At 41.6% G+C, this 15,946-nt stretch overlaps 1 protein-coding gene across 5 annotated transcripts in view; it reads right to left on the bottom strand.

The window, feature by feature from the left end:
* Positions 1-15,946, bottom strand: part of ZMYM4 (zinc finger, MYM-type 4) — a 44,091-nt gene that overhangs the window by 20,247 nt on the left and 7,898 nt on the right. For 3 of the 5 annotated variants that reach the window (XR_001412542.1, XM_014946559.1, XM_014946556.1), the window contains exons 2-12: positions 11,513-11,555; positions 10,578-11,108; positions 8,915-8,982; positions 8,144-8,314; positions 5,235-5,313; positions 4,540-4,792; positions 2,900-3,074; positions 2,564-2,776; positions 1,205-1,355; positions 442-557; positions 39-311 (exon numbers count right to left, since the gene is read on the bottom strand). Coding sequence is in view for 4 of the 5 variants with exons in the window: in XM_014946559.1 (XP_014802045.1) it covers positions 39-311; positions 442-557; positions 1,205-1,355; positions 2,564-2,776; positions 2,900-3,074; positions 4,540-4,792; positions 5,235-5,313; positions 8,144-8,314; positions 8,915-8,982; positions 10,578-11,085 (2,007 nt within the window). In the remaining variant the exon portion in view is untranslated. Of the gene's footprint in view, positions 1-38; positions 312-441; positions 558-1,204; positions 1,356-2,563; positions 2,777-2,899; positions 3,075-4,539; positions 4,793-5,234; positions 5,314-8,143; positions 8,315-8,492; positions 8,850-8,914; positions 8,983-10,577; positions 11,109-11,512; positions 11,556-15,946 lie in introns of those variants that run through there. The other 2 variants (XM_014946557.1, XM_014946558.1) reach the window with 2 other exon arrangements.

Here is a 15,946-nt window from a genome sequence, read left to right as displayed (position 1 = left end):
TGAGAAATACCAAGTTGAAAAGCCCAAATCTTTATTACCTTGTAGTCAAGCAGCTCGGGTTTGGTTGCAAACAATCTGTTACAGTGCTGACACCTGAGTTTTACAACAGGGCGGGCAAAAGTGACTTGCTGGGACTGGGCAGCCAGCCTCTGGAGACCAGCTGCAGCCGAGCTGCTCATGGAGCTGGGGGACACCGTCGAGGTGGTGCCTCCGGCCGACACCGTCGCCCCCGAGGGAATGCTTACAATGACCTGCCCTTGAGAGAGAGGTACCACCGAGGAGTTCGTTCCTGCAGGCTTGTTGAACAAATTCTGCAGGGGAACAAATGGAGGAACAGATTTTATTTTACAATATTACCTATTTTACCCCAAATCCCAGATATTCGCACCATCGATTCATGATGCTACTAATTAAGCTAAGAAGAAATCCTGGATGTCACACCTGAAAAGCCACCACACAACTGTAGCTGCAAAAATTGCGTATGCTCCCATCTGACATCGCCAAGTGATACTGAGGGTTTGCTGAAGTTTTACAGCTGTTGCACTGAACTTGAACACCTGAGGGTGAAACAGAGAAAGAAAAAGTGATTTATGCAACACCAAGTTGTCTGGCAGATAATTCTGCACCGTGCATACAAATCCAGAGAACGTGACTGACAAGCCAAGGCACACAGAGAAGCCCAAGATGAGGTTTCTCAAGATCCAGAAGCAGACACTGCAGCTGCGGTGCCTGTTGTTTGCCAAATTCTTTAATTAATGTCCCAGTATCCCTAGGATGTCAGTAAGCATTTTTCTGCTTTACAAGAAAAATAGCTGAGGCTACGTTTGCAACACCAGGCAGAGGTAACTGAGCTCACCACCCTGGCGAGCAGGAGCAGGACAGTCCCAGTGGTGGGACAGCACATGGCCACAGAAGTGGATTTGTCTGCTGGGAAACCCACCAGCTGCACTTGCAAGAGCAGAAAACAGATTAAGGTTTATTATTATCATGTTTAAGCTCTCTGAAAACAAAGCTGAAATGGCTCTGCTGTCACTGTTATCTATGGTGGAAAGTCCTTATGTTCCCATCTCAGCACCTCCCTTTAAAAAAAAAGCGCCACTTCCCACACCCTCAAAAAGAACATCAGTCTTAATTCAAAACAAATCAAGTTTGGATATGAGCTACGAGAAATTAGGCTTCTAAAGAAGCAAAAGGATAAACTTACCTGCAGATGTAACCATTTTTACTCTATAGGCTGACAAGCAGTTAACGGAGCAAAACAGCTCAGTTTTTCCCAAGTTATTTGTGCTCTCGATCATCTCGGCCGAAGATCTCAAAGATTTACAGAGTGTGCAGGGCGTGATTTTAGCTGACTTCTGTGGAAACATGGAAATCCGTCACCCATTTGAACCTTAATATTTTTATTAACCTGGAAATGAATCACTAGCATATAAAACATGTATAAAAGTGACTGCCAGTGCACTTGACACAGCACGTATTTTAGAGCGGTATTATTTGTGATGAAGATTTCAGGATAAGCACTGCTTTTGCAGACCAGTTTGGATGGTACCTGGGTGCCAGGGCAAAGGCCTCCCAGTGCAAACCACACTATGTGCTGTAGTAGCACAGATTGTTCAACATTTTGGCTGAGAAGCAGCATTTTGCTTATGATTTTTAATCCATCAGCTACCTATGTAAGGAATATTCCCATTTAGCAGATGAGAAAATGAACAGAGAGGAGGAGGTTCCTCTCTCACCCGCAAACCCCCAGAAACTATCAGAATGTATCTGACAATTAAGGTGAATGCCTTTTAAAAATCAATAAAAAATAGACAAGAATTCTAAGCTTTGAACGGACTGTTTTTTAGGAAGACTAACATATATGAGCTTTTGACGTGAGATGGAAAAGCAGCGTGAAATCCCACTCCTTTCCAGATTATTTAATTTAATTTCCAGATTTGTTTCAGAGGATAACTAATGTTTTAGGTAATTTTCTGTATGAAATACTTCTACCAGATTTATTTTTTTTTAATCCATTAGGCCTTTCTTGGCCTAAGTGGCCTGAATAATGGGGTAGCAAAGTCAAGTCACAAAATGAAGTTACACTATCTTATCAGAAGGCAATTTTTCCTGAAGTAATCGTGTTAAAATAATTCAGTCAAAAATAATTGAGCTATTATAATAAATTAAGGTTCTCTCAACTGCTCAGCTTTTTATGAGGCTCCACTACAATCAAAATTTAAATATTAAACATTTAAAAATTATAATCAAAATTATCAACTAATTATTTCTTTCCCTCTCCACTTAATTCAGATGCTACAGTTCAACAGAGAATACTTAAACAGGGAGAGCATCTCAAAGGCTGAAAAAAGTCACAGTCTTCTGCTGCTGATCGGTCCCTCTGTGTCTCCTCTTACCCTGGAATAATCTGGTTCTGTGTTAAGGGAAACTAAGCAATGTTTGGGCAAAAGGAGGTACCTCAGACCAAGGCAATAACTGAAATAATCGGCCAATAAACTGGGTGTTTTAAGAAACACCCCAAATCTAATCGAGGAGGTATTTTTAATCTTCTGTCAAAGTATACCTGCTTGTACGCTGTCACGCAGGAGGAACTGCAGAACTTTTTGGACTGTCCCTCTATCTGGAGCACGTGGCACTGCCCGGAGCCGCTGTAGCAGTAGCCCCCGCAGTTCTCGCAGCAGTTCATGGTCAGGTTGTTGGCCGAGCGGAATTTGGAGAAGCAGGCGTCGCTGCACAGCTTGTGCACAACGTTCTGGTAATTCACCTCGTGCCTGATCTGGAAGGAAAGAAAGAATATAGAATATATAACGAGAACAGAAAGAATATGCATGTTCATCTCTGAGACAGCAACTTGCCCTGATCTAGAGGAAATTAAACCGAAAAAGGAGTTTGCCATTACCACGGCGTTCTTCTGGCACATGCTGCACTTGGTTGAGATGCTGTTAGTGTGAATAGTAACGACAGGTTTCCGTTTCAGTTCATAGGTAGAAAGACAAGACTGGCTGCAGAAATCCTTACTGGAGTTTGTATTGTCAAACTGGGCAGTGATTACATCCTTTGGATTTAGAATGTCTCTATGGAAAAACAGAAAAAACAAACAAAGAGACAATTAATGTTGGTTTCATGTCAACTTGCTGCTCTCTCTTTTTCTGCAGACTAAACACTCTCTAGAAGAGGGTGGATTCATTGAATTTAAAGCTTTTCTTTTTGCTGATCTAAGTACCCAACTTAGTTTTTCTTTTCCTATTAGGAAAATAGTTAAGAAGTACAATTCTCCAGTAGGTATTTTGTGAAACATTTTCTACCTGAACTTAGGAGTGACCTATAAACACATCGAGCCGTATCATTAAATCTTTTCAAAAGGAACTGGGAAAAGGTAACTGTTTTGCACAGTCTTTATTAAAAAAAAGTAATAGAAGGCAGGATATGTGGAATTATTCCATTTAGCAATGAAAATAGCAATCATAACAGGGTAGGGAAAAACGAAAGGTCACAATTTCTAATCACCATGTAGTTCAGTGCAAAGCGGTCTGACCAGGACTGTAACTTCCCATCTCTCATATCCCCCCTATAATTATGTTTATTTGTTGCTGGATTTAACAAGCTGAACTTCCTCCTTATCTCTTCCCTCTTTTGAAACAGTCAATCACAGAAAACTTTCAAAGCCCTTAAGTCAAAAAACCAGGAAGAAATACGTATATAATTTTCTTGGTTGGAGGGACGCCTCCTCCTTGCTCGTCTTCTCAGAGACAAACCATTTTTCAACAGAACAAAACCAAATTACAGTCAAGACTCCTGAACGTTATTCCAAGGCCTGTCCACACCGAGACAGCAAGTGAAAAGAATAATTAACTGAATTATAACCATGTAGGCTCAGGAGCAAACCTCACCTTCCCACTATGGGTCTAGGTAAAAGTAAATGATTTGGGTACTGAAGTCCCTACTACCTGAAAAACTCAGCTCTTAATAAATTGAGTCTCTCTGCATTGTATGAGAGTTTAGCCATGATTAAATAACAGCAGCTGTGACATGTTTTGAAGAGCTAAAACCTAAGCTTAAGGAATGGAGCCGGGCTGGAGAGTTAAAATTTTTTTAGAATCTAAGGAAATATCCTGCCTCAAGTATATTAATTTACCTGTGGTTTTATTTCATTTTAGGGATTTGGTACATTTATTTTCATCTAGAAGGAATAATACATAAAGTATTTTTTGTTAATGGTTTTGATAGCGCAATGACATTTTAAAACGGCAGGAGAGCACAGCACCTTTACAAATACAGCTCATTTAAATTAAAAAAAAAGGTAAGATACACACTTCACAACAGAGGCTTTTAAATCTATGTGTATGTAAAATCCAATTAATGAATTGGAACTGAAAGCAGACAAATATTATTAACAAAGAACAGCATTGGCCATGATTTTTTGAAGGGAAGCGCAACAGAAGTGGCAGAAACAGTGTGCTGCCTAAAAAGAGAATTTAACTGATATTCAAACAGATAGTGGAAGGCTTATTACTAGAAGAAATGAAACCACTGTCCTACTTTGAGCAGCTTGAGCAGGTTTTCTTGGTAGAAGCTGGTGGGCGAGGAGCTGGGACGGTGTATCCAGTGAGGCACAGTGTGGAGCAGAAGAGCTGGGTCGAGCCTTTCCTCTGGTACGCGGTTTGCCCCTTCTGCAGGATTTTTTTACAGCCAGAACAGGAAACCCGAACAGCTGTGGCTGGAACTGAAGGCAGCATTTTACTCATGCCAGAGGATGCCACAGCAGGCTGGAAACCTGATGACAGCTGTGGAGCTAAAAAAAAAAAAAAAAAAAGAAAAAAACCACAGAGAAAACATAGAGTAACTGTTATATATCTATTACACATAATTCACTGGTGTGCAGGGGGCAAGCACATAGCTCATGACTTCATTTGGGTTGTCAAGGTCTAAGGGAGAATTAAATAGCAGATGAACTCCCATAAATACATGCCCTGTGCCCTGCTTTCTGCATAGTAGATTGTTTCAACAACTCTTAAGACTGAGAATGCACTTTAACATCCTTTTCACATTCAATTTTCCTATGCCTAAAAATACGATTATTTTTCAATCTCTGAATGTTATTGTCTCTAAAACAAACTCGTTCTTTTTTCCTACTGGGGTCAGACATAGCAAACAAAATGCAGAATAACTGCAAGGTTATTTGCAAAGGCGAGATATTTTAGATTTAAATAAAGTTAGTCTTGCCTATTTCTTACCAAGAGGGCTGCCACTGACTGAAAATACAGCACTGATTTTCAGCTCCCCTTCCTGAGATTTTGGCTGTTGGCCGTACTCCTGAAACAAAGGGAAAGGAAAAGGAGAACAAATACACACATGTAATAACAGGTGACATGATTTCCATTCTTTCATAAAGCTGTACTGAATTTTAACGTGCAGGAAGGCAGAGATGAGTTCCCCTATGCCTGCTCCAAGGGCCAGGGTTATAAGATACTGCTCCGTGATCACCAAGCACAGATTCTGCAGCAAACTACAACTGGGGGTGTCACATGGAAATGGAAAAGTGTGGCCCCCTGGTGCAGCCCCCTTCCCTGCTGTGCTCCAGGAGAGCTCGGAATTCAACCAAAGCTTAAGAGGAATCTCTGCTCTCCACTCACACCAACGCTCCATCTAGAAGTGCTTTGCAGTCCTTGCCCCTACACTCTGTGAAACGAGCTTTATCTTCACGCTCATAGATGATAATGGTGAAACAGAGACTGGGACCTGGGAGAAGCTTTCTGCACTTAACCACCAGCTACGGAGCTCAGAGGAGCAGCAGATCAAAGCCCTGACCATCCCAGTCCCTGCTCAGGCCGGCTTCCCTGAGAAGGGAGTCACCTCACGTTTTCTACAGGCTGAGAAAATCCCTGCAGACACTCGCTGGTGGAAGAGCTGACACACTCCCAATTACTAGCTCACTCCCCTGCAGCTATTCATACTTCTGACACCACGCTTTCTGCCCCTCCTCTCCCTAGAAATCTGAACCATAAAGCAGATTGTAACACTCTGCATGTAAATCTTAACAGGCTGAAAAGCATAATCTCTTGGAACTACAGAGATGATAAGATTTAACCTACTTACAGTTGTTTGAGAGCAGCGAGGGCATGATGTCATGTTATGACTGAGCTAAATTCGCGGCTGCTGGCTGGCTGCAAGGTAAGCCAATTCTAAATCATTACGCAAAATTAAGCTCTCGCTTCTCCGTGGCAGCAAACTGCTCCCTCAGCTTAAGCCATCCCCTAAAACCACACACCAACAGCCACATAATGCCTGCTTAAACTTAACACTTCTCTTCCTCCTGCGGGAAATGGTGAGTTTCTATACTGAGACAACCAAACTAATTCCCAACAGGTTTCCCAGGAGAACAGGCAATGGTGTTCCCTCATCCTGGGAGCCATCAGGCTGAAACCTTCAAAGCTCAGGTAAGAGAAGCTTTTAAGCTGTGTGTGAGTGTGCCGTGATCATAGAATCACAGAATCATCTAGGCTGGAAGAGACCCCCGGGATCATCAAGTCCAACCATCTACCCTACTCTAAAGGTCTCCCCTGATGATGGGTTTTAAAGCACCATTTTTTGTTTAATATTACAATTTCAAACCTAGTTATTTGCAGAAATACAGTTCTTTAAGCATTTGGAGTGCAGTTTTATCCTTAGTCAATACAAGTAAAACAAATGGAGGCAAATCCTGACATCAACTGTGCATGACCCAGCGTGGTGTCACAGCAGCGTGACAGCACTGAAAGCCAAGAGCCTCCAGCCCCAACTGCAGGTTACAGCAAGAAATGTTCTTATCTTTCAGGATGAATGAAAAAAACCCAAACCCCTCACATTAATTCCAACATAAAGCAAAACAAAATGAACCTCTTGAGTTCTCATATTTTTTCCAGGCAGAGTTGATAATTACAGGATTTGACTCCAGGAATTAAAATATTGAATAACATGATATTTGATATTTAAATTCTTCAGGTCTCCACTTTACTTATTAGTATGATCTTTGATAACCACAGACATCTTGCATTGCATTCCACACAAATCCACACAGCAGATGCCATCTCGGGACGACAAAATAGACAGATTCAACTGACCTACACCTGGTTTGACCTTTTAACGCTTAAGGAAAAGGAAAAAAAAAAAGGAACAATCTCACAGACACTGAACAAATCAGAAGGGCAGTGAGGTCTGAACAATTTCAAATACTTAGCTTACTTCTTTATTTTATTAAGCCAAAAATATTATGGGAAAAGAAGGAAAAAAGGGAAGACAGGCCCAAAGAGAAGAGGAGGGACAGCAGAGTACACAGAATGGTGCTAGAAAAACTAACACCTGCACAAGAAGCAGCATCCCAGCGTCGATGCAAGCGGGGTGAGCACCTTGGGGAGCTCTGCACACCTTTAACTGCAGGTAAAGTTTGGCAAGTAACCCAAATATTAGCAGTGAGGAGACAGGAATTGCAACACAGCTCATGTCCCCAGTGTCACAGGGCAAACCAGTGGCAAAGAGAAGGGTCAGAGCTCAGCAATCCCTGTCCCAGCACCGCGCAACCCACGGGGCAGACCTTCTCCATTTTGCAATTACTGAACTTTTACCTGCGTTGTCACAAAAAATGTCAGTCTCAAACGAGCAAGTCACTTAAAGACATCCTTAAATTGACTTCACTAGCGTGCACATATTTTAATACTTTGACCTCTAAGTGTTAATTTAAAACAACAAACCACTGTGCTTGCAAAGACAACCTTTAAGAGGGAAGCAGCAGCAACAGCACTGTTTCACCTGCACAGGTCTGAATGCCAGTACTCACAAAGGATCCAGCAAAACATCATTTACATTTTCTTTGCTAGTGAGACCGAGTTGAGATAAAGTGTCTATATTGCCACAGATTTCACAATCAAAGTTTTATGGCACTTTGCTTTGTCTCTAACTGAAAAGCAAAACATTTTCAGTGACATGGTAACATGACATCAAAAAGCTGGGGTTGGGTTTCACGGTAGTATAAGAGGGAAAAATCCTTCTACTAAACTACGATCTTCAAGTTAAATTTCGGTCAACAAACCAAATAAATTGCTGAATTTACGTCCAGCTTATGCGGTCAGCTGTCAGACCAAAATGAGAAATGCAATGGGAAACTTACCTCAGAATTATCAGGTTCATCTTTAATTTTGTCTAATAGTCCCTGCTGTGGGGCCATAGCTTTATCATATTCGTCATCCAAAGGCTCCTCCTTAATTCTAATATTTGGTGCAAAGGAATTCCCCAGCTCTTGTCCAATAGATTCCTTACTAGAAAATAGGTAGCTAGACTCCTGAAACAATAATATGAAAAAGAATTCACCCTCCTGCATCTGCCATGAGGAGCTGGGCTGCTGCTGAGGGGAGTTTCTGCTGCAGACCAAGAGAAATGGGTCCTGCCACCGGACAGTGGGAGAAACGATGCGCAGCAGTCGCTGCCTCCGTCTCCCTGCAGCACCCTCTGTCACCCACCCCCAATCCTTGTCACTCCTCTGGCCAAAGCAAAAGCCACCCAGCTCTCTCTAAGTTGGTTGTTCAGTGTAGGGGGGGAAATTCGGCTCTTTGGGCAGCGTCTCCTGCGGATACAGCTCTTCCCTGTCTCAGCTGGAAAAAAGGCAGCAGGTGGGACGGACGCATCCAGGTCTAGATTCGGCTCACGGGTCAGCCAGACCATGCTGAACAGAAGTGGCTACCAAAAGAATCCTCAATCTAAAGAGAGGGTCAGCAAAATTTTACAAAATTATATGCACTGTTTAAGTAGCAAAGATGTCTTAAGAGTCAGAAGATCAGTTTTCTTGATACTCAAATTTACACTCAAATACAAAATACGTTATTTTGAATTATTCCGGTATATTGCTGCACTTGCAAAAGTGTTTGAAAGATCTATAGCTTACCCTGAAGTTAGTTTCTGGAGTTTGTGGCGCTAACTGCGTCCGTAATGTTTCTTCTACTTGATTATGAACTGAGGAAAACATATACATTAAATATAAATGAATACAGATTCCAAAGCATTTCCTTTAAAACCATCTAGAGTCTCACAGTGATCCCCAGCCCCACAGCCTGACAGCACCTCGCAGGTACTAAACTACTCCCTTTCTCCTCCCTGCAAATCAGATGGCAATCCTTAAACAGCATTGACAGTTTTTTATTATTCTATTGGGTCGCTATTTTCCCATTCCAGCAAAATGGTTGTAAAATTCTGAGGCGAATCAGTCATTCAGAATTTTCCACACCCCAGTGGCTTCTGAACTACCCCGTGTTTCGACACTTAAATCAGAAAATACTTTTCAGAGCAACACCCTTCATCCTTTTCTCTGCTGTTCTGGTCTTTTGCCTTTTCCCCCCTTCCCAGGAAACAGTGGATTATGCTTTTTGAGCATGTATCTTTTGAAAAGTCTGGTTTTGCCTGGACTCTGGATGCTGCCTATGAGCATTTACTACTGCAGTTTCAATTACTGGCTGCTCTACCTGAGGCTGCACAGCTTTCAGCCACAATCTTATAACTGTAGGTATTTCCAATTTAAAAATAATTTTAAGATACATTTTTTTGCACAGAAATATTCTTCCCTTGATTTCTACCTGAAGGAACAATCAGAGAGACATCTTTAACTCTTCTTTATTTTAAAAACACCTGTATTCCTTCTCTGTCATTTGTGCAACCCTGGAGCACTGATTTTCAGACGCTGTTACTAAAGATGCCAAGTTTAAATATCAGAATTGTAAGCTGTGAATCTGGAGAAGCAGCCAGGAGGAGAGGCTCTCACTTGTGGGCCAACTCTCTCTCCATACAGTCTTCTGAATAAAATTAAACTGCATGTTCCAGCCTGGTTATTCCTAACTCCCTCGTTCACTGTTCTACTGTGACTTCCAGAGCTTGGGAAGCCAAAAGCAAGCGCGTGGGCAGGCAGACCACTGTCAGGCTCCCCCAAACGAGAATGGATTACAGGCAGCTTTGGCTCCCTCCACGTTGGCTGGACAAAGTCCCAGACACAAGTATCTGAGGAAGAAGGAGAATGGTCTCCCAGGAAAAGCAGATCTCAAGTTTCTCTCTGGCTTTCTTCCTGCAGACACTAATAACAAGCCTTCCCCTGATGCTACCATCAAGTACATCCTGCCTTAAACACGTGTACCTTAATGAAGAACTTTGCTCAAAAAAAAAAAATATCTTTCCTGGCTATTAATTTAACCTGAACTTCAATATCTTTTCTTTTAAGGAGTTCCAAAGTCTATATAAAACAGTGAGAAAAAACAAAAGGGAGCTCGAATTGTCACCCAGCTTGGTTTAATGAACCCCAACAGCAAAGGATGTGTCGGGGTTTTGAAACAAGCTGTGGAGGACAAGACCCCCCCCTAATTCTGCCAAGCCCTTGGGCAAACCCTGGTCCTAACACAGGATTAAATGCATTTCAGGGTTCTTTATAAAGTGCTTTCCTGGATACAGCCAGGCACATTCTCTTCAACAAGACGATGTTTTTAATAACTACCCCTATTGCTAATTTCTGTCTAGTTCTTTCTTCCTCTTTGCTGGGCAGCCAGGTCTACGATGGCAACAGTTACCTGCTTTGTCAAGAAAACTGCTTTTCAATCTAGAATCCATATCTTTAGGGATTTTTTCCAACCGTTTTTCACGTTCTTGAAAATGTCCTTCTCTATTCTTGTCCTTTGCTGAAAAAGTCTCTTTGCCATTATCTCTTGTTACGCTAAAATCTTTTCGAATTGATTTAAATACAGGGCCCTGCTCAAAGGGTGAAGTGAGATCCTTCTGGATTGCATTCTGAATCTGAATTTCCTTTTCACTGTCCAGTTCATGTTCCGTAACTCTCTTGCCCTCTTCCAGGTGGTCTTCATCATGAATTGCTGAAGAAAGAGTGTCTTTTGGAGTGAAATTTTGATCGTCTTCGTTGTCACTCCCAACAACAGGTATGCCTGCCAGGTCCCCAGAGTTCAGGAAATAATCATCATCATCGTCATCCAGCAGCGAGTTTTCAGACCCTGCTCGGTTCTGTATCCCGTAAGAGATGCTGTCGAGGGCAGGTGCTAAGTTGTGGTCAGCGTCCTCAGACATTTCTGCATCCAGAATTTCACCACCTAGGGAGGAAAAAAATCATAAAGAGTCAGAAAATTCACCAACTTTATGTATAACAAAGGACGAGCGTAAGTGTCCTTTGCTAATTCTGCCTGATGCTGCAATTCCTTGAACACTCTAAGCCTTCTTGGGCCAACATTACTGCCAAAACATTGCTGACATAAAAACCAGTTCTGTCCCATTCACCACACAGTGAAGCAGAAGCTGAACTGAGTAAAACTACCCAAAGGAAGAAAAAACATTAACTTCAATTCATCTCCTCTGTGACACTTGTTGAGAAGGCAAGGCAGGGAGGGAATGAGGAGCAAGGGCCAGAAGGGAGAGACAGTCTTTTTCAGCAGCAATGATACTTCTAAGAGATGTTTGGTGAAACTATGGCCTTATATAAATAAATAAAAGTACTTACATTTTTCTGTAATATCAAATACCGCATCAGATTTATCTTCAAACTGCAAAAAGGAAAGCACTATATCATTATCGTGGTCAGCTGCCATGTACTTTTCTAAAAAGTATCTGATCAAAACCAAAACCAACCAGAAGGATCACAATTCCTCCTCCTTCCTTTCTTGCCCCCAGCAAAGTTCTACAAACTGAGACTGTTATGCTACTGAGAAGCCACATCTACCCTAGTGAGGTCAGAAGCACACAGAAAAAGCCCACCATGAAAATGTAGAATTAGCTTTGCTTCCCAGAGAAGGTGGAGGAGAGAGAGGAGGGAATGTCAACATTTTCACTTCTACATGAGAAACTCATACAAGGTCAAGACCACAGACCCTGCCCTCTTTGACGCTCTACGAGCCTTCGTTTCCTCTGAACATTATAAATGGGAAAACAGAAGCCCATACGGCTTCCAGGGACGTGGGCTGCACAGACCTAGAGGTTTCACCTCTATAACAGGGAATGTTCCCTCTCCAGGAGCAGTGAAAGGCTTTACTTCCCAACAGTAACGAGACCACGAGCGTCAGCACGAGTGTCACCAAAGCAGCACCAGCCGATGACTCCAAGTGCTCTACAGAACATCTTTACATTAAACATTCTCTGACAGACGTTACAGTTGGTGGCATGCTTCAATGCTGTCTTGGAGAAGTATGCATGCTCAGCACAATTAGTGTTTTCTTTGGAATGTCCAACTCATTAGCATCCTTCCTTTCCGCCCAGCAGATAACAGCAATTCCTTTCAGTCATCTCTCCTTTCTCTACATCTCCAGCTCTACACTTTCTTTTCTGGTAGATCCTACTCGCGCTTCAGTTCTTAAGCCATCTTAAGGAAAGTAATGGGATTTGATAGCAAAGGGATGATCTCTAATTTCATTTAACTCAAGTCGTTTAGTTGATAAATCGGATATTCCACAGGACTGTGAGGGGGAACTATCAGTTTGGTAGCAGCCAGCCCCAGGAAAGGATGACAACACATTGTCACAGGATTCATCTGACGGCAGAGAGTCCATCAGTCTCTTTCCAGTGTCACTTGAAGGTCTACATAGACAAGCCACCTCCTTCTGCTCAATGACATACACGCGGAAGAGCGAGGACCTGCCCAGCGCTGTGAATATCAAGACAACTTGATACTGCACCAAAAACTTTCCAGCTCCCCTGAGCAGATAGTTGAGGTGGGAAAAGTGAAATACAGGACCAAAAGAAAGAAAAAAAAGTTACGCTCTCCTACAAGTCATTGCAATTATCTAGAGGTAAAAAACAGTAAGTGAACACCTTCCAGGAAGGTTTGCAAGGCCTGAGCTCTGTTACTGCTCTGATGATCCTAGGAGGGTCTCCAGAGATGCAAGCTCCATGTTGATCTAGAAGTCTACTTGTAGTCAACCAAGTTTACACCAGCGTAAAATTAATCCCTATAAATATTGGATACACTTAGTGCCACTATCAGACGCTGAGGACAAAGAGGGTGGTGGTGTGCTGTTTTTGTAGAAGAAGAGACAAAGGAATTTGTTGCCACTTGATCCTAGTATCAGAGTATGAAGCAAACCCAACAGCCATGGTCCTTTTCTCTACGCTGACCTTCCCTGATCCTTTTCATGCTTCCTGTCAGTAACGCTCTTGCTTCTCCAAAAAAAGTCTCAGACAGTTTCCTGGTTGGGTGAGAGCACTTTTCAGTTGAGATGAAGCATTAGATCATTCTTTTCCCAAAGCAGATTTATATCAAAGTAGTTCTTTGACTCTTCCGAGATCCAGAGCACCTGTGGGAAAGTATTTGAGGTTCTACCACAACCCTGGTTACCTCACAGATCCAGACCCCGGCTATTCCTCCTCCTCTGGTGATAACAAATCTTGTAATAATAGGTGACAAAACCAGACATGCTGTTATTAGGAAAAAAAAAACCCTGACATTTTGCAGTCTGGACCTCTCTGTTACATTCAAAGAAATGACAACATGTGAGTCAGCACAAGGGGCCACCTGCAAGAGTGCGTTAGGGACTACCATAAATATTTTGGACAAGTTGGAAAACATTTACAATCTACCTGGAAGGAAGCCAAAACAATTCCCAAAACCAAGGTCATCCTAGGAAAAACAAGCCCTATTTTATTTCTTTACTCTTTCTTTTGTGAGGCTACCAAAATAAGAGATCATCTTGAGTATTTTCTGCCTTTAAAAGGTTTTAGGATCCAAAGGGAGATCTGTGTCCTGTGGTCAAAAGCTTCTATTGGAAATATTTATAGAAGAGGAACTTCAGCATCTGACAACACCCGCAGCCTTATCTAAGCCACCATCTAGTTTCTGATGGTGAAGAACATCAGAACTCCCACATGGAGTAAATCCAAAGAAAGGAAACCAGGGGAAGCATTTGGGTTTTGTCTGCATGGCTACATCTGTGTCTACATATACATAAATATATATATATATATATATATCCCCAATAAATTACTCTTTCCACAACAGTCTATAACTGGACTAGATCCCGAAATGAAGGCTCGTATACTTTTGTTCCTGAATGAGTGTGGTGAATTCTCTCAATTATATACACTTCTATTCCCTTCCCAAATCCCATTACAGTCTTGTTTAATGTCATCTCAGGACAAAATTTTGTATAGCAATAGTTACATAAAAATACATCATCTTAATCAGTCATATAAATTGGCTTTCACTGGATTATGCTCTTATATTACAGAGACGTAAGTCATAATGCCCAACTTACTATTTCTATATTATTCTATTAAATTTCTGCAAAGCAATTCCCTCCTTTACCAGTCCTCATACTTCCTCCTCTGATTAACCCTCATCACCCTTAATTCCCTTTACTTCTTCTGCCTAGATTTTTTAAGATTTGGGGATTAAAATGGAACAAAAGTGACTCCAGAGGCAAACATGAAACGGAGTCATCAGACGGCATTTCCTAGGGGTCATTTTTGACAGATCTAACACCTCAACATCCCAGATTGAGTCCCAAATAACCACAGAATGGAAAGTATCAGGAACGGAAAGTTTTCTATTAAAACACTCTGGGCTTCAACTCCTCACCTGTCCTCAGAACACACTTGCTGCTGTAAAACAAAGCTCAAGAATATCGAATTTTAAAACACCTTCACACAATCACTTTGGCAAGTATTTTGCCAGAGAATAACTGCATGATACTTAGTGCTTTTAAGGAGTGAGCATTCCCTGGAGTTTAAGAGAGAACGGTTTAAGTTTGATTTTAGCAAAATTGAATGTTTTAGGATGTATCTTGCTCGGCGCCCCCTGAGCTACCACCGCACCTGTCCTCAGAACACACTTGCTGCTGTAAAACAAAGCTCAAGAATATCGAATTTTAAAACACCTTCACACAATCACTTTGGCAAGTATTTTGCCAGAGAATAACTGCATGATACTTAGTGCTTTTAAGGAGTGAGCATTCCCTGGAGTTTAAGAGAGAACGGTTTAAGTTTGATTTTAGCAAAATTGAATGTTTTAGGATGTATCTTGCTCGGCGCCCCCTGAGCTACCACCGCACCCAAAGCAACGCGCTGCCCGCTCGGGTTGTAATAAAGAAATAAATGAAACGGATGCAGAAATGGTGATGAAACCCTTAGTTATCCCTGGAAGCAATGTCTTTTGCTTTAAATTAACTACGTTTTACATAAAGACAGTACTGCTTTTATTAAAAAAAAAAAAATCCAAAATTGAATGTTTTAGGATGTATCTTGCTCAGCACCCCCTGAGCTCCCATCACAGCCAAAGCAACGCGCTGCCCGCTCGGGTTGTAATAAAGAAATAAATGAAACGGATGCAGAAATGGTGATGAAACCCTTAGTTATCCCTGGAAGCAATGTCTTTTGCTTTAAATTAACTACGTTTTACATAAAGACAGTACTGCTTTTATTAAAAAAAAAAAAATCCACTAGATGTGTTGTGCTTTTTTTTTTTTTCTTTAATAATTGTATATTAGATTGAAACAGCGTTACATCCTGAGCACTGACCCAGCTCTGCTCGGAGCAGGGGACAGAAAGACACTGTTTACACTTCAATACACTGTGCTAATTTGAAATAACTAAAAACCTGTTCAATGCTTTACCAGCCTTCAAAGTTGCCACAGCTTCCATAAATCAAACAATTAATAGATTCATTTTGTGCAATATAAAGAGCAAAGCTGCCTATGACTACAACCTTGGTTTCTGTGCAAAACGAGCATTTCTTTTAAAAAAATAAACAAGGCAACGTAACAACTTTACATAAATGGGCACATATCTTTCCAGCAAGCCTTTTGAAAGCGGATCCTAGGTTTTACTGCACCCATAAGCAAACTGTGGAAAGGAAGCAGATGTTAAGAAAACTGCAATTATAAATAGTCAGAGCTGATTCTCAATCTGTTATCTGCACAGTTTCCTTGTCCCTAGACACACAGCGGGA

The sequence above is a fragment of the Calidris pugnax genome, unplaced genomic scaffold (assembly GCF_001431845.1).
Source record: "Calidris pugnax isolate Ruff unplaced genomic scaffold, ASM143184v1 scaffold113, whole genome shotgun sequence".
NCBI lineage: Eukaryota > Metazoa > Chordata > Aves > Charadriiformes > Scolopacidae > Calidris > Calidris pugnax.
Note: the sequence above shows the minus strand (reverse complement) of the source record. Positions and strands in the feature narration are given on the sequence as shown.